Source organism: Thermobia domestica, chromosome 2 (genome assembly GCF_964235325.1).
Source record: "Thermobia domestica chromosome 2, izTheDome1.hap1.1, whole genome shotgun sequence".
Taxonomy (NCBI): Eukaryota; Metazoa; Arthropoda; class Insecta; order Zygentoma; family Lepismatidae; genus Thermobia; species Thermobia domestica.
The window spans coordinates 83,194,087-83,221,400 of NC_137455.1; the positions used below are offsets into that span (position 1 = coordinate 83,194,087).

The 27,314-nt window shown below is 34.6% G+C and overlaps 1 protein-coding gene across 2 annotated transcripts in view; it reads right to left on the bottom strand.

Moving 5' to 3' along the window:
* Positions 1 to 15,135: 15,135 nt before the first annotated feature.
* yl (Putative vitellogenin receptor yl) overlaps positions 15,136 to 27,314 on the bottom strand; it is a 129,381-nt gene continuing 117,202 nt past the window's right edge. For both annotated transcript variants that reach the window (XM_081743301.1, XM_081743309.1), the window contains exons 32-36: positions 24,982 to 25,156; positions 24,444 to 24,559; positions 22,394 to 22,563; positions 21,585 to 21,708; positions 15,136 to 15,409 (exon numbers count right to left, since the gene is read on the bottom strand). In XM_081743301.1, coding sequence (XP_081599427.1) covers positions 15,251 to 15,409; positions 21,585 to 21,708; positions 22,394 to 22,563; positions 24,444 to 24,559; positions 24,982 to 25,156 — 744 coding nt within the window. In that variant the 3' untranslated portion in view covers positions 15,136 to 15,250. The remainder of the gene's footprint in view (positions 15,410 to 21,584; positions 21,709 to 22,393; positions 22,564 to 24,443; positions 24,560 to 24,981; positions 25,157 to 27,314) is intronic.

The following is a 27,314-nucleotide window of genomic DNA, read 5'->3' on the forward strand; positions in this document are numbered from 1 at the left end:
AAGAGAGGACAGGTTTTCTTAGAAGCAAGTAGAAAATAATCATGGGATGTCTTGATGTTTACAGTCGAGTATTTGGCCTTGAAATCCGGTCAAGAATATTCATCATTTTGTATCATTAAATAACCGATTAAATTAAATTGTTTTGTATTTACCTACATTTTTAAAGATACATTACCGCAAAAACTGGTTTGAGTATTTTCCTTTGTCCCTTTAACTATAGTTTTCTCTTGTGATTTCGCTTGCCAATGTTTAATAGAGATTTTGTAGGCTAAGCCCGTGTTTTATTTACGAATTTTCTAGAGGGGAGGGGAATCTTGAATCTTGGGCTAGCAGTTAACCACATAAGAATTGCAGCCCTAGGCCGAGGGGAGCCCATCTCTCCAACTACTTGAGCGCAATTTCCCCCCGAATATACTATTCGCCCCCAAAACAGAGTGCTTAAATTCTTAGCGAGATTCTCCCTCCCAATGAGTTTCTACACTGGTTTGCATGTCGAATACATTGCAGGCTACATCACTTAGTAGCCCTTGTCCATTCTTTCTAAACAGGATCAGTCTAGAGTATTGTCTTCATAATTTTATCCTTTCAAGCCACAGAGAATACATTCATTCGCCTTCACAGTTGCCGTTCTTAAAAGGAAAATTATAGTATAATTGAAAGTGATTCTGTCAGTTTGAAAGAAAATATGTCCCTTCCCTCCTTCCCCAAATAACGGGTGCAACCAACGCTCTAAAACCAGCCTGTGGGCACCCCTGTCTGCTCCAAATAGAAAATAGAATTTACATATTTTCTGAGCGAGTATTTGAGAGACATTATTACATCTTGATAAGTATATAGAATTTCATATAAACTGACTATTTACTTGGAAATAAAATTCATATAGTTAGCAAGTATTTGTTTTTGTATAAATATAACTATGAAGAATAGCCATGAATAAATGTTTTGTATTACTAGGGTAAATGTGCCAGTCCTCGACCACTTAACTCATTTTCGTATCATCCTTAATCGTTGTTCAGAGAGCGGAACAACTTAGGAGGATGCAACTAGCTCATATGTGTTCCTAAAGCTATATTTCATCTATATTTTATCCAAAACGGGGATAACTTATACCATTTATGTAATATTAATCGGACAAACACCGATGTTTGATTTATTTTTAGTGTTCGACCCAGGGTCGGATTTAATGTTTTGCCGCCCCTAGGCCTAAAAGCGTTTGGCACTCCCCCCTCCCGTCGATATACAAAATAATCATATAGAAAAAAAAATTATAAATATCTTTGTTTTTGTAGAAATTTTAATGCATTTTCACTTTGTATCCTGCAAAGAAAGATTTGAATTGTTACAAATTCAAGGATGATTCCGAGGGAAGTTGGGTTGAAGTAATTTCGAGAAATCAAAGAAAAATGAAAAGTAAACTTGTTAATAAAGACAATGTAAACCTAAATCAAAATCTGAATGTAGGTACAGGAGTAAAGAACAATTTACGCAAACTGAATGTTGGTCGTGGTAAAACTAAAACAGAATTGGTTTCTAATGCAAGGAAAAAGGCTTTGTTACAAGATTTAGCCCATCCACTTCCGTTGAGGATGTTGAAGAATTAAATTAATATGTAAAATCTGTCAAATGTACTAAACTCAAAACCAAATAGGACTTATTCTTCATTACATATTGAGGTCCCTGAGTGATTATAATGTTATAAATGACGCTGAAATTTGGCCTAAAGGTATTTTGGTTGGTCCGTTCTATGCTAAACTAAAGAAATTAAATGTTACAAATAATATGGAAGAAATGAAAACAGACTCACCATGAAGAACATTGAGTTATGGTACCAAAATTTACGTGGATTACGAACTAAAAAGTTTTATAGTTCTGTGGCAGACTGCAAATACGATGTTGTTGCTGTCACAGACTTGGCTAAGTAACACTTACATTAATGATGATTATTTTCCCGAGACTTACTGTTGCTTTAGATCCGATAGACACTATGAATCTCATGTTTGTGAAAGGTGGTGGTGATCTCTGTGCTGTGAAGAAAAACATTAAAGTAGTGAGACGAACTGACTTTGAATTTTTTGAGGAAAGTGTTTGTTTAGAATTTCCAAGGAAAATTGGAAAAAATATTATTTTGTGTGTATTTCCATCCTAATTGAATGTATTTAGTGAATTTTTTGAGGCCTTTTCTAATAAAATAGATATTCTACATTATGACATTTTAATGGTTGGTGATTATAATGTACCTAAAGTGGATTGGGCTAAGAACAATTTTTAACAGGTATTAATTATTATCCTAAATGTAAAGCTAAAATTTTATTTACATTTCTGGATGATCTCAATCTCAATGTTGATTATAATGTATCTGACTTACAAGGGACATCACCCAATTGTCCGGCTCCGATTTCAATGAAATTTTCCTAGCTGATAGAGGACATGTATGTATTATTTGTTATGATAGAAATTTTTGCCATCGTGCATGTTTTCTATTTTTTATAATGTTTAAGAGTTGTGATGTGGTCATTAGAGATTACTGCAGAAGTCCCTTACTAACCTTTGTAAACGTAGCGTTAATGAAAGAACAACCATGTAGATGCATATAAGGCCTAGGGGCACTGGCGCAAATCCCAGGGGGGACGAGGGGGACACGTCCCCCCAATGTTGGACCTGGGGGGACAGTCCCCCCCAATAATCTGACTTAAAAAGTGCTTTTTGGTATAAGCTTGATGATTTGTGTCCGACTGCCACAAAGGAATGTAAGATGAAATCGATTTCTCTTGGCTTTTCCATTTTTAAAAAAGAATCGTAATCTGTAGTATTTCAAACCGAACTTCATGCTGTAGTGCGTTTAGTAGTCTCATCAATATGTATTAATTACACTTCCACTACTTGGGCACAAATTGCGATAAATGCTAGAGAAGGATATATCCCTCTCCTCATGCTGGAAAGTTGTCTCAGCTGTAGGTACGGGCACAAATTCCGGGGAAATGGGGAGACATGTCCCCCCCAACATTGGAACTGGAGGCTCTCCCAATAATCCGATTTGAAAAGTGCTTTTTGCAGAAAAGTGTGGTGATCTGTGTCCGATTGCCACAAAGGAAAGTGAGATGAAATTTGTTTCTCTTGGCTTTTTCATTTTTAATGAAAATGAAGGCGTGCGACTGTGCGTGACGTAACCTGATATGAAATCTTATCTCCTTTTCTCCCCTAGGCCTTAGCACACGAAGAATATACATACTATCCAATGTCAGTAGAACCCATCTTTTCAGTAAATGGGAAATTAATCTATTTGTAGTATCAGCCTAGGCATCTACTCATGCTTCGTAAGCTAACTCTATAGCCTATGGAACCCGGAGGTTCAATGCCGCGTTCACGAAAGCTCTTCACTGATTTCTATCCTTAGCCAACTGGATCCAGTTTCTACTTTGTATTCCTATTTTTGCGAGATCCATCTTAATATTGTCTTCCCATCTGCGCCTAGGTCTTCCTAATAGTCGTTTTCCGATTTGTCTTACCGCTAACACTTTGAAAGCGTTCCTACTTTCTTCCATCCTCGCTATATATCCTGCCCACCTAAGCCTCCTAGGCTTGATGACACTAACAATGTTTGGTAAACCGTATAAATTATGTAGTTTCTCGTTATGAAGTTCCGCCATTCTCCATTCCCGTTCCTCTTGGGTCCGAATACTAGTCTCAGACAGGCCCGCAACTAGGGTTTCTGTCACCCGGGGCAAGCACACAATTCGGCGCCCCCCCCCAAGGTTTAGTCGAAAAGTATCACTTATGGATTGCAACTGTAAATAACATTCTTATCGATTTTTAAGTACTTTAACCCTCCAATACGCGCGCGGGCTACCATTGTAGCCCAGCGTTTTTATTTTCCTGGCCGCAAAGTAATTCGAGATGATAACTCAAAGGGTGTCTGTGTACCTTTCTATCAACTATCATTCTGCGTGTTTAGTGTGTGGTCATTCGTGAAATCGAAAGTAGGTCATTGTTATTCTGCTTGAAAGTTTCATGGGCTACATCTGTAGCCCGCTCGACTATTGATGTCACGGGTGTTCCAAAGCGTCAAAGTTTATTCATTATAGTTTGAGTGTTGATCAGATGGTCAATGAGTTTGCAAAATGCCAATTCTGATGAGAAATGTTTTTAAAACCAATATTTACGATCCAAAATCATTGAGAACATAACAATGCAACAATGAAAAGCTTATTTTTATTTCTGTAAATTTTTCGGTGTAATCCTTTGATGTGGAGAAAAGAAGAAAACTTTCCATCAACAATGAAGCACACAAGAACTTCACACTATATTGTTATGTGTACCTCTCGAACTTGAGCACTTTCTGTACCTTTTGGGCACCTTTCTGTATACTTTCTCTTTCTGTATATATGCACCTCTAAGGTGCACACAAGTGATAGAAAAAACTGATTCGAGCAAAGCATCTCTCTTTACAGTGCATTAACTAGAAAGTTCATTAAATATGAAAGAAATTGCTTCATAAAATATTAATAAATAAATCAGGATATTTAGATTATTTAATGTATAGTAAATATTATACATTATACACGATTAATGTAAAAAAAAATGATTGAAATTAACAATAAAGCATAAAAAAGCATAAGTTGGACTGATAGATAACAATTCAAAATGCCTCGAAAAGCTCTCAAGCAAAACTAATAGATAAAGCTTCATACAGCCTTCACTCGCAAAATCTTTTGGTAGGCGTACAAGAAACAATTAAATACACCGAGGCGTGTAAATTATCTTTTCCGCCACAAAACTGCCCTCTAGTTTAAAAACATTACAGCAATTGCGTAACATTACAGGGGGCGCGTCTGAGCTAAACTCTTCAACCACCAGCAAGCAACAAAAATCGGGAACTTTTCGCCCCCGCCCCTATTGATAACAGCGTTTTAAACTTCAGAACTGTTCTCAATGGAATTATACAAACGAACAGCTCCTTGTGGTAGGAAAAGGAAAGGGGGGCGGATTCTCTGTGGTCGCCCAAAGGAACAAATGCATGCAATATTAGGTTTTTAATGTATGACATTACACCTATTTAGATGAGACTCACTCACTCACACACACACACACACACACACACTCTCTCTCTCTCTCTCTCTCTCTCTCTCTCTCTCTCTCTATATATATATATATATATATATATATATATATATATATATATATATATATATATAATCAACGAAAAGAGGTCCCATGGAAAAGGCCAAGTAAACTTTTGATTTCTTTTAACCTCTAGAATAAGTTCCTCAAGGGAAAGGGTGCGATTTTTAAAACAATTGATATATCTTCTTTCCGGCGCCCCCTCCAACCACGCGCCCGGGGCACGTGCCCCCTCTGCCCCCCCCCCCTAGTTGCGGCCCTGGTCTCAGAATCTTGTTCTCAAATACTTTCAGTCTATGTTCTTCCTTTAGAGTAAGCGACCATGTTTCGTAACCATACAGAACAACAGGTATGATTATCGTTTTATATATTTTAGGCTTCAAATTCCTCGACAGAATTTGCAACAACATGAGATTTGAACCGAATAGTAACACGAATTCCCTGCTTTTAGTCGACATTTAATTTCTTCGTGAATATGATTTTCGTCTGTTAATATTGATCCTAGATATTTGAAAGTATCCACTTTATCAAAAGAATTATTTAACATTTTAACGCATCCATAATTTACCGTATTACGGTCCCGACGCACTTCCATGTATTTAGTTTTCCCTGCATTTGCTTCTAAATCCATGCCCCTGCAAGCGTTTAATAAGATCTGTGCATTTCTTTCTATTGTTCTCCTGTCATCCCCTATTAAATTTACATCATCAGCGTACGCATAACCTGGTGAATACCGTTCAATTCTAGGCCCTGGTTGCTATCTTTGATTTTATTTATAGCGTATTCCAACACAAAATTAAATAATAATGGCGACAACGCATCTCCTTGTTTCAGGCCATGCTCGACGTGAAAGCTCGTGGACAAAAATTTTCCTACCCGGACTTTACTTTGGGATTCATTTAAACATGCCTTAATTGATCTAATTAGCCTTTTCGGTATTCCAAATTCTGTAAGAACGTTGTACAATGTTTCTCCCCTAACCGAGTCGTAAGACTTTCTAAAATCAATAAATAGTTGATGTACCGGGCTACTGTATTTCCCACTTCTTTTCGAGTATTTGACGAATGGTAAATATTTGGTCGATAGTTGATCGATTTGGTCTAAATCCACACTGATAATCTCCAATCATTTCATTTGCGTATGGGGTCAATTTTGCTAATATAATATTTGAAAGGATTTTATAGGATGTTGACAGAAGAAAGATGCCTCGATAATTATTACAGTCAGTTTTGTCGCTTTTCTTGTGGATTGGAACAATATTTGATTCTTTCTACTCTTGCGGCAATTCTTCCTTGTTGTAGATAAGGAGAATGAGTTTGTGTATCTTGTTCCACAATTTTTCGCCTCCAGCTAAAATTAACTCAGTCGGAATTTCGTTTACACCCGGATATTTGTGTCTCCTTAATTTCTTTAAAGCGATTTCTACTTCTATTAGGTTGGGTTCTGGAATATACGTTTCTGCAGTGTGTATCTCCCTTTCTCCACGCACATTAGTTTTTGCTGCGTGTTAAGCAAATCGTTAAAGAAATCTTTCCATCTTTTTAAAATGCTATCTGTGTCAGTGAGAACTGTTCCATCAGCTTTCTTTAATATAAGCACGAGGTTGATAGCCTTTCTTAAATTTGTTGATCCCTTTATACATGTCCCGAATGATTTTATTTTTACTATTATCTTCAAGTTCCTAAATTTTAGCTTTCAAAAAATCGCGTTTCTTTGTTCGAAAAGTTTGGGAAGTTCCCCCCTGATGTCTACGAAATTTTGTGTGGTTATTTCATTCGGATTTTGTAGCCAACGTAATTTTGCTTGTTTTCTCTTTTCTGCTCGTTCGAACCGTGGTTTGTTGCTACGTATTTCCGCGTGTCCCAATTTTTGTTTTGAGAGAGGAAGCTTCGTAAGCAAAGGAAAGAATTCAATTGCTGGAATATTTTTCTCCATAATCTTAAGGTTAAGTCTTACATCTGTTAACTAAAGAGTATACGACATGCGTTAGATTTCTGTAACGATTCCTTTAATGTTATTGAGATCAAGGGGGCCGATCCTGGGAAGTCGGAGGCCCCCCAAAAAGGTCACGTGGACCCCCTGTATTTTTGTGAATATGTATTTGTATATGTATTTTCTCTTGTTATGTGTATTGTTTTATGCATTTTTATGAATGCTCCCCCCCCCCGAAAGTTACAGAGAAATCGGCGTCCTTGATTGAGATTATCATAATTTTGCTCAAAGAGTATTGTTGCGTCATACATAATTGATATTCTTTTTTCATAGTTTTGGGGAAGTCATTATTTATATTATTATATTATAAAACAATTTTAACGTGGATCTTTGTGGATGCCTAATTAGAAACATACCAATTATAAATATGCATGTATTCAGATTTCAGAATGTGTTCACGGCAGTGGTTTGTAATACTGATATGTACTACTACTTCATCTACACCGCCTAATATATAATATACTCTACAACAGTTGAGTAGATTCATCTACTGTAAATTGAGTTTCATCCCCCTTCTCTAGAATAAGTCTCAAATCTGCCCACCTCCCAATGTTGAAGACAACCAATGGCGTATTTAGGATTTTGTTTCGAGGGGCTATGCCCAACACAAGGAAGGAAGTGGTCAATTGCCCACCTGATTTTGAGAATTAAATATATTTTAATTTATGCATAAATTGAAGTTATAATGGCAAGAATTGCAGACCGATAAATCCTATATGATATGATACAAAAATTTAGGAGTGAATCTAACCCTTTATTCTATTCATACAAGAAAAAGGAAGCATCCTCTTGGCCTTCCTAATTTCCCGGCCTAATTATTCCCCCGTTTTGATTTTTTAAAATTCAAACATTTCCTTCTTTTAAAAATAACTAAACGATATATTTTTTCCTTTCTTTATAATAACTCAAGTCCTGTCATGTTGATATTCGCGCAAGTTGGTGTGGAATACCAGTTTCGCTTATCAACTCCTCTTAGTTTTGGTGTTACTGATGACGGCCGACTTGAATCACAACTGACCATGGTTGATAAAGTATGATAGACGAAATGAAATAAAGTAACGTCAAGAAAAAGAAACAGAAAAGTAGAAAGGACGAAAGAAAAAACAAAAGGACGCAGTTCTTACATGGAATGAAATTTGGCAAACACAGTATTATTTCTAAACAAATAGTATAAGAAAATGGAAAGTCAATGACATTCTTAGAAATGGTTAGAAGGATTATTGTTGTACGTGGAATGCGAAAAACTAACAAATTTATTTCGGGGGGAGCTTGAGCCCGATAGCCTCCTAAATACGCCATTGAAGACAATTGTCCCCTGATTCTTCACAGCATTGTTCTTCAACTTAATAAATATTTTGAACATCGCTTACATATATATATATCGTGTTCGAAGTGGAAAAAAGCAGAGGCGGTATGTTTTATTACGATTTTGACTCAACATAACTGTTATTTAAATATTGTCTTGATCACTGAAAAAACGGAGACGGTATGTCCTCATTACTGAAAAACCAGAGGCGGTATGGCATACCACCGCATACCGTCTCACTTCGACCACTGTATATATATATATATGGGATATGGGAACGGTCTTACTCGTCCCCCCCAATGTTGAAGACAGATTTGCGCCGATGCCTAGGGGCAAGTTGTATGGTAGATATGACCTTGACCGCAGCCATCTTGAAATCCTCCATTTTGAATTAAGGTCAAGTTTTTTAAATGGGAATAGGGTAATATGATACATAATTTCGGGCTAGAATTTAATCAGGAAGACAATGGTGAAGCTAGTTTCGAGATACACCTATTTGGGGAAAAGTTAGACATTTAATTGTTCAGTTACTACGTGCGAAAGTCCCTTACCTTCGTTTCTAACCAGCGTATTATTGATAATAAGTGGATAAACGCTTCGATAATACATATTATGCCTAGAGGGAAGTGATACGGTAAGGGTATCCTTGACGGCAGCCATCTTGAAATAAGTCATTTTGAATTAAAGTGGTTTGAAAAATGAAAACCATAGAATGTGACACCTCATTTTAATAGCAAATTTTCCCAAAAAGACAATGGTATGCTTACTTTTGTTCTATAATTAACCAGTGTGAATTTAGGACTGCTTTTAATGACCACCAAACGTCCATTATTCGATCATTCAAATTGGCAACACTTCTAATTTTCACCGTATGTTTTAAGATTCCAAATGGCACTTTGCAGCTGTTGCCATGCCTCGTGTTTTCTAAATGTATTACATTTTTTAAGTGTTGCGATTTGTCAATTCATGAATAGTGTTGGGATAAGCATCCAGCAATCTTTCTGAATTTTGAAGACTTGCCATGCAATTATTTATTTCCTATGCCTGCCCTTCAAAAACTCGTTTACTGACATGAATCAACGCATAACGAAACAACTCCAACTTTGCATCCAGGCAATACCTTAGACGTAGCTTGTGTAGTAGATGAGACTAAAAATCAAATGAAAATTCACTTCAAAAAGGAAAACGAAATATGATTGTTCTGTTAATCAAGGGTCTTTTGTTTTGTTTTATATTTATTTCTTTATTGTATATTTATTTATTTTCTATGGCAATTTTTTAGCTAGTCAGACAAAAAAGTAATTCGTTTTCTAGGGATTGTTGTCGATGATTCATGATTGTAAAATTTATAATCAGTATTGATCGGGCACTCAATTACGTTACACCTCTTTATAAACCAGTTACTGTTTTCATATTATGTTCATGATACAAACAATGTTGTGGGAACAGTCATATAATGACTCTGATATTTTCTAGCATTGCTGCTGTTTCTTAAATGTATTTATTAAAAATATTTTATTGTTTGTCAATTGCGCAACATGTAGGCTATATTTCCTGATAATTTTGTGTTCGTATAACACCAATTTGTTATAATTTCATTTGTATTTCTTTACGTCACAGAGGTCCATAGGTTCTTCATGTATTCTCGTTTAAAATAAATAATTCCATTGCAAGTCTTCAAAATTCAGAAAGATTGCTGGATGCTTATCCCAACACTATTCACGAAATGACAAATCGCAACACTTAAAAAATGTAATACATTTAGAAAACATGAACCATGGCAACAATTGCAGAGTGCCAGTTGGAATCTTAAAACATGCGGTGAAAATTAGGAGTGTTGCCAATTTGAAAGATCGAATAATGGACGATTGGCGCTCATTAGAAGCAATCCTAAATTCACACTGGTTAATTATAGAACAAAAATATGCATACCATTGGCTTTTTGGGAAAATTTGCTATTAAAATGAGGTATCATATGCTATGATTTTCATTTTTCAATCTTCACTTTAATTCAAAATGGCGGATTTCAAGATGGCTGCCGTCAAGGATACCCTTACCGTATCACTTTCCTCTAGGCATAATATGTATTACCGAAGCTCTTATACACTCATTATCATCAATACGCGGGTTAGAAGCGGATGTAAGGGACTTTCACACGTAGTAAGTGAACAATTAAATGCCTGTAACTTCTCCCAAAATGGGCGTATCTCAAAACTAGCTTCACCATTGTCTTCCTGATTAAATTCTAGTCCGAAATTATGTATCACATTACCCTATTCCTATTTTAAAAACTTGACCTTAATTCAAAATGGCGGATTTCAAGATGGCTGCGGTCAAGGTCATATCTACCATACAACTTCCCCCTAGGCCTTATATGCATCTACATGGTTGTTCTTTCATTAACGCTACGTTTACAAAGGTTAGTAAGGGACTTCTGCAGTAATCTCTAATGACCACATCACAACTCTTAAACATTATATAAAAAAAATAGAAAACATGCACGATGGCAAAAATTTCTGTCATCACAAATAATACATACATGTCCTCTATCAGCTAGGAAAATTTCATTGAAATCGGAGGCGGACAATTGGGTGATGTCCCTTGTTAGATTTGGTAATATCTAATTTTAATTTATGTGCTTCCAAGAATCTCCAACCGATTGTAGTGCCTGATAGCTTTCAGTATCCTATTGAAATTAAGTTTCCTTTTTATTTCAATACACCGTTAGTTGGTAATTCTCACTATGCTTATCATAAGGGCGATTATTTAGCCTTTTATCAACAACTTCTTGAAGCTGACTGGACTAATATTCTGTTGAATCCAGACTTTAATACTGCTGTTATTGCTGTAGAAAATTTAATAAAATCCAGCATGAGTAAGAACATACCTCTAAATAGACCTAAATCTAGAAAATATTCTTCTTGGTACTCGAGGAATCTGATCTCATTAATTAAAGCGAAAGAAAACTCTCAGAGATTTAAACTTACTGGTTCAAATGAAGATTATGTTTTTGCTTACATACGGAAACAATTTAAAGAAAGGTTAGACAAGCTTGCTTATATACATAATATGGAGAATGCATTAAGTAAATCACCTCAAAAGTTTTGGAAGTTTAATAAAAACAAAAGTCAAATAAACCAAGCCACTGGACTTATGGTTGATGATTGTATGTCTAATCCTAAAACTTAAATAATTGAGCCCATGAATTATCTAAAGACTATATATCAAAGGCGTCCTTCTTTACATAATATTGACTTATCGGACTTGGCGGGTAATGATTCTTTTTATCCTATTATTACAACTGAGCAAGTAATTAAGGCTATAAACAATCTCAATGCCAAATCATCTTCTGACTTAGACTGTATACCTGCTTTTATACTGAAGGGCATTGTGTCTATCATTGCGCCTGTCCTAACATCTTTGTTCAACTGGAGTTTACTTCTGTTTATCCTGAACATTGGAAGATGGTCGTTGTTCCTATCCCCAAGACTGATGGGAAAAATTATCCTACTATAGACCTATTTCTCTAGTATCATACCCAGGATTTTTGATAAGTTAATATATAATTATTTGTATAATCATGTTTATCCCAATATTACGATCTATCAACATGGCTTTATGAAAAATAGGTCAACTACAACTAACTTAACATGTTTTATAGCTGATATTCTTCCTATCTTTAAAAAGTAATGGTCAAATCGATGTAATTTATTTCGACTTCTCTAAAGCCTTTGATAAGTTACCACATGATATCTTAATTTACAAAATGAAACTTGATTCTCCATTGTATTTATTACTTGGTTAGTATCATACTTGTCACAAAAAGTTTGTGGTTAGGTATAAGGGTAATCTTTCAGACTTATATAACTTATACTCCGGTGTTCCGCAAGGATCAAATCTCGGACCACTTCTATTCCTTATGTTTATTAATGATATAACAAAATTTGGATTGTAAATGTTTGATGTGTGCAGATGACCTCAAAATCTACAGAACTATTGTAAATTTGGATGATTGGTGCTTCAAAATGAAATATTACTTTGGTCTCAAAACAATGTACTACCTTTAAATTGTAACAAAACCTTTTCAATGAATATTACAAAGAAAACAAATCCAATTTTTCATTTATAAACATAAATGATACTCCAATTAGAATTGTAGATACTATTGAAGACTTAGGCATTGTATTCGACAGCAAATTGCTTTTGAAACATCTTGAGAATATAACTTCCAAAGCGAGAAGGAATCTTTGAATTCTTAAATGAATATCCAAAGATTTTAAGTCTATTAAAACATGCCTTATTCTTTATTATTCCAATGTCAGAAGTCATCTTGAATATTGTTCAGTCATATGGAATAGAAATATAGGTTATACATATATCTACTTCTCTGGATACAATTCAAAATCTTTCTTGCTTGGCTACACTGGAAGTTTGTTATGAAGGTATGTCTTTGGATGAAGCTAGGATCTCTTTAGGTATGTTAAGGTTAACTGAAAGTAGGATTATTTTGGATCTTAAAATGCTACATTAATTCTTCACGGTAATTTGAGTTTGTTATCGATAATAACTATACAACCAGTTGTTATAAGAGACCCGAAAATATTTAAACCCACTCAGTTTCTCAATGATGTTCCTTCGTATAAAATCTTATCAGTAGCAAATGATTTTGCCAGTATTATTGACATTTTTGATCATAACTTTAGTAATATACAGAGAGTTATATAATCATTTCATTATCAGCTGAGTTTTATTTTTTCTTATATAACATGTTTATTTTATGCATGATTTTTTTGTTCTCTGTGCATGTATCATTTGTAATTTATTATGTTTATTTTTTCTTATTTGCATGTTGTTTGTATGGAAATTGTAAGTGGGCAGTTATATATTATTATTATTATTATTATTATTATTATTATTATTATTATTATTATTATTATTATAATAGGAAGAAAGTGTTCTTAAAGTATCCATTCTACCAAATTTTGCCTCCATGAGAATAGAGAATTTTGCAGCACACTCCCCCCTCTTTTTGGATCTTTTAGTCCTTTTTGGATCCTAATACCTTTAAGCCGCTCCTAATTCCTTTGTCATTACTAATTCTAATATCTTCATAAGTTTTTTTTTTCTAAATTCTTTAAACAGTTGACTTCCTTTTTCTTTTAAGAAACTACAAACGTACTACTCTTTCAGTTTCCAGTTATTTCTTGAGGAAAAAAAGGATAGCACTGATGGTAGTATTTGAAGATAATTTATCTGAGAAACCGTACACAATAGGAAAGTGTCGGACTCTCCAAAAACCTATTTTTCGGCATGTAGGGACCATGAAAAGTTGAATTCCCCCTTCATGATCATCAATGCTTTCTTCTTTGCTATCTTCGTTCGTAAGGATAATTGTGGATTAATCTAGTTTTTTTCTTCAAAATTTAGTGAATACACCACTCTGAAATTTAAGATTTACCGATGCAAAGAAAAGAATCTTCCTTTTTGTTGAATTTAGTGTAGAAGTTTCCATTTGACAGTTATTAAGTTTAAAACTCTTTCAAGTTAGAACAGTTAAATAGTGCGACATCAAAACTCCATTCAAGGGCATAAAGAAAACACTAGATTCCCAGTTATTGAAATTTTACAGAAAATCATATGAATGATTTTAAGCACAAATTAATTTCTTGTTCATCTTTCAACTGATCAAACATTGCTCCTGGAAATTAGTTATTTTGAGAAAATCTAACAAAGCAAAAATCAGAAGAACAAACTTTTATAATTCCGTATATTTACACATGCCTTAATATTTGGGTTAAGATTTCATATGAATTTTATTACAAAATAATACATACTGTACGATTCTTTTTAATGTATTGTCCCGGACTTGCGTTATAATCACCTTACATTGAATCTTTTTCTGTATACTATCACTGGGCATCGATGGTGACCCCCGTTTATTCAGCCAAGCATTTGGAATTTTAACATTTATTTCTATTAATACAAGAAAAATACTATTGCAAAACAGACTTTTCATACATATCAATTCATAAAACGCGTCATCTATTCTGTGTAACGATAACACTTGTGTGAGATTACGTAATATGATCTTTAGTATAATCGAAGCATTAACTAGTGCTTTTAAATTATGTATTAACTAGAACAAAGAAAGAAAAGTAGCTTAAAATTTACTAATTAATATTGATTTGTTGATTTTATGTTGATTTCGGTAATTTACTTATGGCAACGAATCTATGTTGACTTCGGTTGCTAGGTAATGGCACGGTATCTATGTACATAACATAGTGAACAGTTTAGAACTGAGAACTAAAAGAATCTAAGTTTGCGGTTATGTATACGTCAAATATCTATAATAGACTATTAAGGCTACTACAACTACTGTACTTATTTAAGCAGTGAATAGTGTATAGAGGTGCGAATAATTATTCCAGGATAGCAATAAACGAACTGTGGCAAAATATATAATTGGTTACGTCTGTTCTACATATTTTTTGGAATTATTATATTTAGTTGAATATACAGTATTTTGTATGAATCTGTACTTTAGGTGATGTTTCTAGCTCCACAAAGTTTTTCTATTACGCAACTGCACTAATACTTGCATATTTCCAGAGAAAGCAATTTCTAACAGGCTATATTTTATCTTAAAGTTTGCTTTTACAGGTTGAAAATTTTTTTGGGATACTTTAAGTTTTGCAAAATGTGTAAAAGAAAAACACTTTTTTTTAAATATTCCATTTAATTATTTCAATATAAAAACAACAAATACAAAAACTTAACAAATAATCTGTACATTTTATACAACCATCTTTCTATACAAAATAATTACTAGTGTCAATGGGAGCTCTTTCTTTTAGGAATAAGGGATTGTTGAGAAAAGTCCATTTTATGATCATTTTCCAGTAAATCCTCTTCAGGGCTTTCAGGTTCGTGACTAGAAGATACAGTTTCTCCTCTGGGATGCTTGCACACAATGTCTACCTTACCATCTTCCTGTAAAAATTGAAAAGTATTTAGTATTTGTTTCTATATTTCTTGTGTTCTGTGCTTTCATTTGTTACATGTCAGGAATAATATCTGTCCCCATGAGCATGTCACCTTCGGTCAGTGATCCGAGTTTACAGTTACGAGCCAATCTTGAGCCGACAATTACCCGATATATATATAGGCGAGCAATTGCACATGGGGGGATTTTCTGCAGACGTAATGTTTCTTCTACATTTAGAACAGTAATTTATAACGCACTGGGGACCAGGATAAAATAAGAATTCTATTTGGTGTCAACTTCAATTTTCTTTCCTCTTTGAGGGGACGATACACAATGTAAAAATCTTCTGGATATACATGTCATGAGTCGGGATAGATTTCGCAAATGTTATTACAGCTCTTCTATGTAACCGATCTGAACAGCAATTGGGTAGGATTACCCCCTTTTTTTTTTTTTTTTTTTTAAGTCAAACACTTTGTAAATCTTTGTTCTATTCTGCGTACTGTGTGTGTGTTTCATGCGTCTACAAAAAGTGTTAACGAAAGCTGGTTTTGACTATTCGTGACAGCACTTGATGCATTGGAGGCGCTATTGCCAAAGGATACAAGATTGAAAAAAATTGGTTCGATATTTGTTATCTCGAATTTAATTCTTCGTGAAATGATCTACGGTTGATTTTGCACTTGCTAGGTTTTTTTTTTTTTTTTTTTTAAACTAGGTGTTCTGATACGAAAAAGTTCTTATTGGTGCCTCAGTTCTTCTGCAGTAACGCGAATAATCGTTCTTTCACTGGCTTTCAAAAAATCTGAAGTGCGCTTGATTACTTGTTTTATGGGGAAAAGGATTACTTTATTTTCTTTCTCATCTTAGAAATAGCATCATACTTTGCATATCTTTTCCTGTGACTGACTTCTGTATGTTGAACCACTTGTCTTATTGTTAATCTAATATTTTCAGTTTTTTTTTTATAAACAGCAAACAAACTAGTCACAAATCAACAATTTATCAGTAATTTGGACAGAACACTTAAAAACAGTACATAGGCTTATTGAAACAACTATTAGATGCTACTGTATTGTAACAGAACACAACAGAAGAGTCAACCCTCAACCACCGGCAACAGCGCGGCCAGTGACTTTGGTTACATAGAAACAGTGTAAAAGAAACTGCAGTGATTTGCGAGCTACCCTCCCTTTAGTTTACACGTAACTATCCGAGGTCAGCTTTCGTTAACTGCACTTGTAGGCAATTAGAGCCTGAGCAATGAACATCTGAACTATGAATTTTTTTTTTTTAATTAGACCCCGGTAACAATGGCTGTTAAAACTCCTGCATTAAGCCATGCATCAGTTATTACTGAAACCTTTATTAAACAAAATTGTAAAGTTTTAGAAAATTTCGAAGAAAACTTCTTCACGAAGAAACTGCTCGTTGTAGACATCTACATTTGAAATTACATGTGCTATATTATAAGGTTTATACTCTTAATATTTACTTACAAAATACTCTCAGTAATTTTAAAGAAAATCGAAGAAATTTACCTCCAAGAGTAAATATCTTGCAGAATAGGCTTGTTACCAAAAGGTTGAAAATATTTTGACAAATTTAGATTCAGGTACATTATGGCCAGCTACCTTCTTCCTGTTACGGATGAAGTTTAAATAGGCATCTGGCTAAGAAATTAAATTTAAAGCACTCGTGGTCCCCCATTTGACCATTACTGATTTAGAGGAATTCATGATACAGGAGAAATTCATTGACATACTATTTAGATTAACGAAAAGTATTACATAATTTCAAATTTGTTCTATTCGTATCTGGTTAGAAGAGAATTCTGCATGGCAGCCGAACTGAAGTTTGACCTTGGACGATACTCTCACGTCGACCAGATAGCCCACTTCCAGTGACGTTGCCAATGTTGTGTTAGTCCGATTCGGCTGACACTGTTAGAAGGACGAGAACTAGTCAATATATCGAAATACTTTCCCACTGAAAGTTCAATTTCTCACCGGAGGTTGAACAACACTGCTTTCCGCTTTCATTGGTCCACGCCAAACTTCAATTCGATTGCTGCGAAGTTAACAGTAATACTCACTAGACAATTATGGCCTAAACCCTAAGGGTCCGTTGCAGCAGAAACGAAAGCTCATCATAGGATATTATCTTTATTATCCACTTCTATCAGATCCTGCTTTATCTTTTCACCCCCTCTACCCAAAACACTAACACCCTATATCCCGCTTTTATTTTGCATGCAAGAATACCATTCTTAATTTCTCTTTTGTGATATTTAATGAGTGGTAGTTACAATCGACCGCATGATTTTTTTTTCGAGCAAATTTTCGTTCACAACCGAAATAGCAAATACTTTTCACTCCTCCGATGCACATAATACTTTATTAGAACAATTTATGCACATTGCATAATTTTATTAACTACAGTAAATATATTAAATACTTTAATATGTGAATAAACAAATAAAATGTTTAGACATTTCGAAGAAATTAATGCTCTTCGAAAACCCAGAGGATGGTAACTGCCTCCCTTGACTCCCTTTGCGGGCCGCCATGCTGGTGGTTAATTTCCATATTCTGTAACTATTCACCGCTTTGCCTACATTGTGAACTACAAATTTTTCTCAAAACATACGTAATACAAGTATTAGTTCCTAGGAATAGAAAAATCTATTAAAAAAAGCAATAAAGAAAGGTATTTTCTGCCCAAAAGTTAGAATACATAATTTTACTACGGAACTGTATAATTCAAAATCATGGTAACTGATCCTGAAATACATAACTTTTGAGAATTAATAACACTGGACGTTCACGCACCACCACTGTTGTTGTGCGTTAGAGAAATATACACGAACCTGTGCAATGTAAATTTGTTGTTTGGAGTTCAGCGTTCCTCTCAGCAGCGAGATTTTATTATACGTGGATCTACGTGTTAACATTGTATCCGAACTACGAGCTCTAGCCGGGAATCGAACCCAGGTCTCCTGTGCATTCTGACCAAGGATGTTATAAAATAAGAGGATCTGCCCATACGTATCTAACATACTGTTTGAACTCAATGAAGCCAATAAACAACCGAGCATCATCGGAGCCGGCACGTCTGATTGGCTACTCTCGTTTCCGCCATGATTGTTGGCTCGAAACATTGCAATCTTAGTGGCGCGGAGTGGGCAGAGTAGCTGTGGCAAAGCTGTGAAGTATGGCTTCACGATTTTGTTGTATGGGCAGACTATTTTATAACATCCTTAATTCTGACCATATAACCAGATGGCGAACTAGAATGCAGATTCGTGTATACAATTTGCTAGAAGCTGGTATGAAAGATTAATTTTCAAAGGATAAATTTGCAAATGTTGAGTTGAGGCAAGTGTATTCAAGATTTCCAGTGTGTTAGACGGTATATTAGAAAGCAACAGTGCGCAATATAATGACTGCATACAGACTTGTCATGAGATCAGAGAAAAGGAACAGTGGACGGGAACAAAGCCTAGGTGAGAGCCATCGCCAAACATTGAAAAGGAGTGTCTCAAATAATTTTAGAGAATGCAGAACTCAATTAGCATATGGAACAACCTGTCTCTACGACTACAGGTCCGACAAGATCTGACAATATTCTAAAGTCGGGTTGGGCTTTCGAAACACTTATAACTTCAAACGCGATAGCGCGTACAAGACTTGAAATCTGAACACAGGTCAATGAGGATTGGGATATAGTAATATGATCAGATTAATCTTTTCTCCTAGTTTTCAACAGTAGACAGGATTTATGTATTATGGGTGCTCAGAAATATGCATGCTCCGTATAGCTCACAATCTATTGTAAGCATAATGGCGGCTCTGTCCTAATGAGTTGCAATTCCAAGACACTCCATCAGTGCTATTCTCAAATTATTACAGTCAGTAATTTTGGACATTCTAGATGATTAGGTGTATCCTATAGCACATTACCGCAACAGCGAGCAGCCAATGCACACCTGGACTACTACTACACGTGGTTTGAAGGACAAACCAAATGCGTTCCTTGGACCGCTTAATTCCCCATCTTGCACAACATTTAATTTTCAATTTTTGAGCAGCACAATTTTATCTTCACGCAGTGTAGCATTCAGCTGTATCAGCGATGAACAATGATCCAGTGTTTCTCTGGAAACTATTCCTGTATTATATACACCCACATTCTGTAAGGAATAGATTTACTACAAGCTAAAGATAGTCCAACGCTGTAGTTTATCATGTGAAAACATCCCATGTGCAGTATCCGACTTGAACGAAATTCGCACTATAAAATGTATGTTGAAGGCATGCTGATCTTAGTTTGAAGGTCACAAGCACACTGACCACCATAGAGGACATACAGAACTTTAGGTTCTTCCAAGTTTTCCCCAGTGCCCCGCGACTAGCCGGAAAAAAATTCCAGAAGGATTGCCCGGGAAGAAAACTAGACTGACCACCAGTGCAGTCTCTACCCATGTAAGAGCATGAACATTCAATTTAGTACTGTAGGAAGGTTTTAGCTCATGTTTTCCTCCCAAACAATTACCCCTAATACCTGTTTATTATGTGTCTTCGTTAGTGTCGGGAGAGACTTCAGAGCTTAGAAGAATGGACTGACTGTAGTAATATTGAAGGATGTATGTTTCAAACACTGACTGCCGTGTAAGCTTGCGTAGGTGTGCAGGTAAATCTCCAGCGTGTGCTTACATTCGCAATACAGCAAGTACATAACTTTCTGGTATGGTTACAATTCCTACCCGCTTCTAATTTTCATTCTAGAAGTAATTTTTGCATCGCATGCATGATTGCAATCCTGTTTTCCGTTCATATTTGGACACATTGTTGTACTATTTTCCAACAACATAAATGCATCCTCAAAAGCAGGACAATCCAGTGTGCTTTAGTTTGTATAAGCTTTCTACCCTAGTCTGTTAGATCTCCAAACCTAAGCGCTGTCGAGTACATGTGGGGTGGTGCCTGACAGTGAGCCTGGTTCCGGTAACAACCATAGTCCAGCTATTCTAAGGCGTATTCTTGATCGACTTCAGGATTTTTATGACTGTGTACCTGCCCGAACAGATAGTTTTATAAAGTGGTGGTTACACTGACTTACGGTGTACATTTGTTTGTGAACACCTTGCATTCATCTTTCAGGATGCCTCAAATACCATATTGGGACAATTATGTCTACACACTGAGCCAAATCTGAATTCCTACGTGGTGTTCTATAAATAACAAGACGGAAACTGGTTTAACGAATAAATTTCACAAATTTATAAGTATTTTCTATGCTAATTCGTATTATGAGTTGAGGGAAGGATGACGCAATTCTTAGAGTTCCCTTTCCCTCGTTATTTCTTTCTGACTAATATGAGAGATAGCAAGAACTCTTAAGAAATTGAATTATTTTTCCAACTTGTTTGTGAGTCTCTACTTGTAAGAATATAATTTGATAGTATCATTATTAAAAGTACCCTGCAAATTAATTGTGTGTATAATTTGGGAAATTTAAATTTGTGGTAAATTCTATAGGAAAAGAATTATAAATACGAAAATTAATGAGAAACAAAATGTTGCAAAAAATGGACAAGAAAGTTATTTTAGTTCTATTGTTATTTACTGCTGTTTTGAAATGAAATTTGCCGATTATACATATACTAACATTATAAGAAATACCGGGAGAATTCATTATCAAATTATATTCCTACAACAAATTTATAGAAATGCGACAATTTTGGACATGAGAGTACATACTGCTCTTTCAACCTTACCGTCACGGTTAAGCAACCAGCCTCAATGTTTATTACACATTACGCCTTTAATTTGTATGTGAAATAGTTTAAAGTATTCTAATTTCCATTTTAAATTGAGATCGATTATCAGAACCCAGCTTACGAACAATAAATCTACAAATATTTTGGTAACAGTCGGCATCCGGTTAAATTATGCAGGGATAAGTGACTTAGAATGATACTTATCTATGTATCCTCTCTTCGTAGTACTTTGAACGTGTTACATCCAAGAGTATAAGACAGTTTTTTGTAGCTTTTTCTAAAATTAATAATGCAAGAAGTTAGTTACAAGGTAATTTAAAACTTAGATCAAGCTATTTTTAATGAACTCTAAGTTAAAATATAAATGAACTATTCAAATTTTGGAAATGTTAACTTACCTCAGGCGTTTCCCCTGGCTTATAAAGTGGATTTGCATACTGATGTTCTCCAGGTACTACGCTTCTACTGTGGAATACGCCTTCATAATGGGGGAGTCCAAACGATGGATTTTGGAAATTGAGGCTAAAAAAATTACTCATTATTCAACATTCTCAGGTTTAAAATTTTGAGCTAATACCATAGAGTACTGAAAAAGTATTTAGCACTATGCTAATAGAAAAAAAAATATTGAACATAAGCTTATGTAAGTTTTGAGATTGAATAAGGATACTAGAAAAAAAAAATGCGATTCACTTATCTTCTCGTCAAAATTCCACTTTGAATTGTCTAAATAATTGCGAAAAAGTGGCCATAATTTAAATGTCTAAAATTCGGAACAAGAATATGAACTTAATCGAAATGAAAATTTATGCTGACTAGTAAGTATTAAATTTGTTGAATTTTAATAGTTAATTTCAAAGTCAATTTCCTAGTTTAAAATTAAAAGACCGAAGTGAAATAAAGTGTTATCTTTGCTCATGCATGTTGTCAAGATATTAAAAATTGACATTAAGGGTTATAGCAAAACACTGAAAGTTTTGCTACGCACAATTAGCTAGGAATCGACATGGAATCTGTACATGTTAATCAAAACACGCTCTCTTTATACCTACCTATCTACGGAAAGGCAGAATTAAGACTTTTTTTTCTAAGTTCATATTAATTGTTTTGTAGCACTATTATTTAATGAAACTAATCTCTGCTGATCTTCTGAAGAATATTATGAAGTATTCTCGAAGAACTTTGCATTTAATCGAAGTATTCTTACCTCAAATTCCATTTTCCTTTCCCGTGTTTCTTCTTATAAAAGTACAATGCTGTTAGTGCAGCTAATACAAGAATCACTATTACTAGCACCGCAGTTAGTGCACCGCCAGACGATTCATGTTTCTTCGTTGCAGCATCTCCAGAGGATTTTAGTACAATCTTTGTAGAACCCTGAAAATACAATATTAGATGTAAATTTAACACTTCTGGGAGTTTACTAAGCACCTATGTAAATTTAAATTGACGTTTTATAAAAATATACGAAATACATTCAGGAAAAATAGGCAAATAATGTTCACCTAGTAATCATTAGCAATCTCCAAATTCGAAAATAAACAAAATGAAAAATACAGAATATATTTAGAAGTAGCACGGTTTGAAACAATCCGCAAAAACATTACTGAATGTTTATATTTTTCAGATTGTTTCCGTTAACACTTTACAGAAAGTTATTGTTTACTGGCGGGAAAAAAAAATATGCACATTTCAAACTGACAATTTTGTATATGAATGAAATCAGATCTTCCAATTTAACGTACCACTATTATGCTCTTTAGGCTATGGGAGAGTGTGATTAAGGCAAGTGAATGATTATGGAAGAATTAGTGGAATGAGAGTGGGGGGAATCGGGAGTACCCGAGAAAACCCACAGACACTAACAGTTTTGTGAAATTAGTCGTTTACGTATTTTTTATATATTAATATAAAATACTAATCATACAACTGAGAAGCAAGCTTTAAAAAGATGATCGAAGGCAACCTAGGTTCAGAATTTTAAAAATAGTTGAACTAATATAATCTCGCAGGAGATATCCAGAAATAATTTAATGTGGACGCTGGGAAAGATACATTCTACTTCTGAGAGAACTTTAATGTGTAAAATTGTTATTTCTACTAAATTTACAAATATGGTTAGAAAGCAATTTTTCAAATTTAGATTTTTTTTTACCGCTGAGTAAAATTTTTAAAAAAATTTATAGGCTTATTATTCAGGCTAAATAGTGACAAAAATGTTCCAATTTTTTCTTTGCTATTGAAGTCTATGTTATAAGTGACAATCTTATGTGATTCTTAAAAACCAAAGATACCAAGAAACTAAATTTGTGCCCTGGTATTTGAAGAGAAAACAATGAACAAATGAAAGAAAATAAACTATAAATAAACAATCTCCAAACGTTCCACATTAAATATGTGGAGAACTGAATTTCTAGTATAGGAGTTTCCGAATTTGGCTCAGTATAAGGTAATAGTACAAATGTGTGATTTAGTCACTATTTCTAAGTAACAAAATATACTCTTTCTCGATTCAGGAAAACTTATTCAAAAACTTATATACTGGAAGATCGAAATTTATTGAAAATTCATCCAAACATTGACAAAACTTAGCACACGACATATGTAAGTTTCATATTTAATAATAATATGAAAGTTTCATATTTGGCATCACTTTCCAGATGATCCGTATAAAATGTCATCAGGATGTGATTAGTCTTTAGAATCAATCATCAACGGATGCAGTTAAACATGAAATGAATAAAGAAATAAGATAATATAACAGATTTATTACAAATTAGTTTCATTCATCTTTTAGAATTCAAATAGTAGGCTGAGGCTTTAAATCTTAAAACTACTTTATGAAATTTTTCAGAAACAAGTAGAAAGTAGAGAAACTAGTTCACTTACGATTATATAATGTATACTTTTATATTCGAGTTTTGGAATATAGGAGCTAGTTTAGTATTTAATTACAAATTCTGTATGAAAGTACTTGAAGCTTAATTTAAACAAATACTAATGTTCACTAAGTTAAAAGAAACAACCGCTTCATTGCTATGCAATTCAACAACTAATTGATTTTATTTTCCCCACTCATCGGCCCATATGGTAACGTATTTAATGTATCATTACTAACGGAATTAACACTAACAGCCAATAGAGGCTCCTTGTATTATGATGAAGCCATTACTCGACAAGTAGGAACTAGGGTTATATTTCTTGCTAGTTCACTGATCAGTTCTTTTGCTATTATAAAAGTTAATACAATAACATACCTGCACACATGTTTGATTCTGAGACACCTTCGTTCCATCTTCACATACACAAGTTGCTCCCCTTGAGTTAAGAACACACAGATGGCTGCATACATAGTCTTTGCAACTGTTATTTCCTGGTGAAAAAAATATATGGAATGAATTCTCAAAATATTTTATTAGTTCTATAACAGATTTGTGTAGTCTTCTATAAATCTATTTTAAAGTAAGTTACTTAAACTGTTACATGGAACACACAACGGAGTTTCTACAAGGTCACTAAGAGACAAGCTACCCAGAGACACCCTTAGTCTAAGAGAAACTACCATCCAGCCAGTGTTCAAGCACTGCCTGATATACCATCTCTACTACCACATTTTTGTTTGCTGGATGGGGATGATTGCTTACTGTAGTCCCCGGTTCGGTTCCCTGTAGAACACTAAAAGATGTCAATGTATTATGGTGGTTCGGATTCCACCTTACCTCACTCCGTCGAGTCAAACTTCTTCAGCCATTGTATTAAATCCACACGAATAAATAAAATTTAATGAACTCTTACCTTTTGGTTGAAGAGCTTTTTGCATTATTGTAAATATTGTTGTATCATATGCATGAATTGGAAGTTTTTGGCAGTCTTCATGAAATATTTTATTGCATTTTAATATTTCTCCTGATCCAAGCATTATCCAGTATAAATAGTCTTCAAAAAGCACTAAGCCCATAGGATGAGAACCCTAGTAAAATAGAAACAAGCTAAAATAGATCTTTACATTTCAGCTTTTCATAATGGGAAACAAGAGAATACAATTATTTTAAATAGCATTTGGAAGTGGTTCCCAATTTCAATGTTTCTGGTCCATAATATATATATTACAACTTTTAAGTTCAGTGAATAACGTTAAGCCCTATTTTCACAGCTATTAAGACAGTAGTGTTACCCATGAGACGAGAAGTACATTTTTATATTCAAGACAACGAGAAACATGACATTTCTCGTTTTTGAGACTAGAATAGAGACGAAGCGAGAAACTTCTCTAGTCTCGTTGGCAACACTAGTTCACCCTCGTCTTAGATCTCAAACACAGTTTATAGTTTTGATGCTATGGATCAGTAACATTAAAATTGATAAAGTAATTCTAAGATGCGCAAGTCATTATACAGTATACGCAATTGTTGAATTGCTCCCTTCATTCTGGAATTGCTCCCTTCATGGAATTCTCGTGACGCGCGAGGAAGAATTCTGATAACTTCTTGACGAGATTAAAAGGGAATAAATTTTGTACCCAAGAAAAATCAAGGCAAAGCACAGATGTTGAAAATAGGTGAGTGGCACAAAGTGCTTTCAATTGTAATACATACTGTTGCGTAGTTAAGTGTGTTTATAGCATGTGAAAGACTAGAATATATAGACTGCAAACTCAACGAAAAACTTGAAAAACTGCGACAGTAGCGCCTCTAACACGTGACGACGGAACTAACCAGTTGATCTGACGTCACCTACGCGGAAATTTCGAAAGTAACTTACTTTTTCGCTTCTTTAGTTGCATTTGGGGAACAGCCGTTTCTGTTGACGTACTTTGCGGAACTTAAATATTTTCAAAGTGAGCTCTTACAAAGAAAGAAAAATCTTTTGATTTAAGAAAAAAAGTTGGAAAGAAACGTCCAGTCCATAAACAGTATAAGAAAAGTGAACGTTAGCTTATCTGATCTTTCTGCACTACATCTAACAGATGCGAAGCAGACTAAAACAATCCGCCGGTTACTATTACAACCCACGACGTCACGTTCCAAGACCGATGGAAGTGCCATCCACACGACGACACTGATTCCGCCTACCGAGAGCATTGATTCGTTCTTTTGCTGTATAGACGATCCAAACTGATTTCAATAGCGCATATAGGAAGTTGCTCGTCTGTATGTATTCTAGTCTGATGTGAAACAGATTGATGATGCAGACAAAATTACTATGAATATTACAAATGTTAAGTAATAAGATTTAAGATTTAGATTGTGATGTAAGCAAGATGGCTAGATTGTGAAATACTAATGATTTAACGAACCAAGAATATAGTAACGGCCCTAGGCGGCGCCACAGTGGTGTGACTGCACCCACATTAACTTCTATTGTCAGTTTTCCTACATTAATCCTTTATTTTGTATATTTGTTTCTTATGTTTGGATATATTTCAGTGACTTAAATCTCTCATAAGTTACGTGATATACAGTGCTTTGCTAGTTCTTTTTTAGTAAAACAGGGATTACGGTATTTTTGAGATCTTATGGCTAAATAGTGCAGAGCGTTCTGGCAACAATGTTAAGATGTATTGTCCCATCCTAACCTGCATCCACATTACCAAAATCCTGGCGCCGCCTATGGTAACTACAGTTTTAGAATAGAGATCAAACTATATAATTGTAATTTTGTTTTTAGACTAATTCTGGACGTTGCAGTAAATAGCACACACTGTTAACTAGATAATTTCAGTAGCAGACGAGAAAGGATGCTTAAAAAGAGACGAGAAAGGATAATTTTGGAACTGGGGCCAAAATCAGGTTTAAAAAATATTTACAGCAGAAATGAGTATGTTACTTAAGGGTAATCACGAAGTGCTAACAACCTAGCCTAGCCTAGCCTAAACGATCAAAAACTGAAAATATACGAAGAAAGTACGAATTTTAAGCAAAAAGTTCTTGACTTGAGTTCTAAAAATATGCCGAGACGAGAAAGGATTCTTAGAAGACTTGGAACGATTCTTAGGGAACAGACAAGAACGCCTAATTTCTCGTCTTGTAACACTAGAAAACAGTTGATTATACTCTGTGACAAGCATTTTTGTCATTCAAGAAGTACACTGGGAGTGCAAGGTTAAAATGAAAAATTCATTTTAAGTT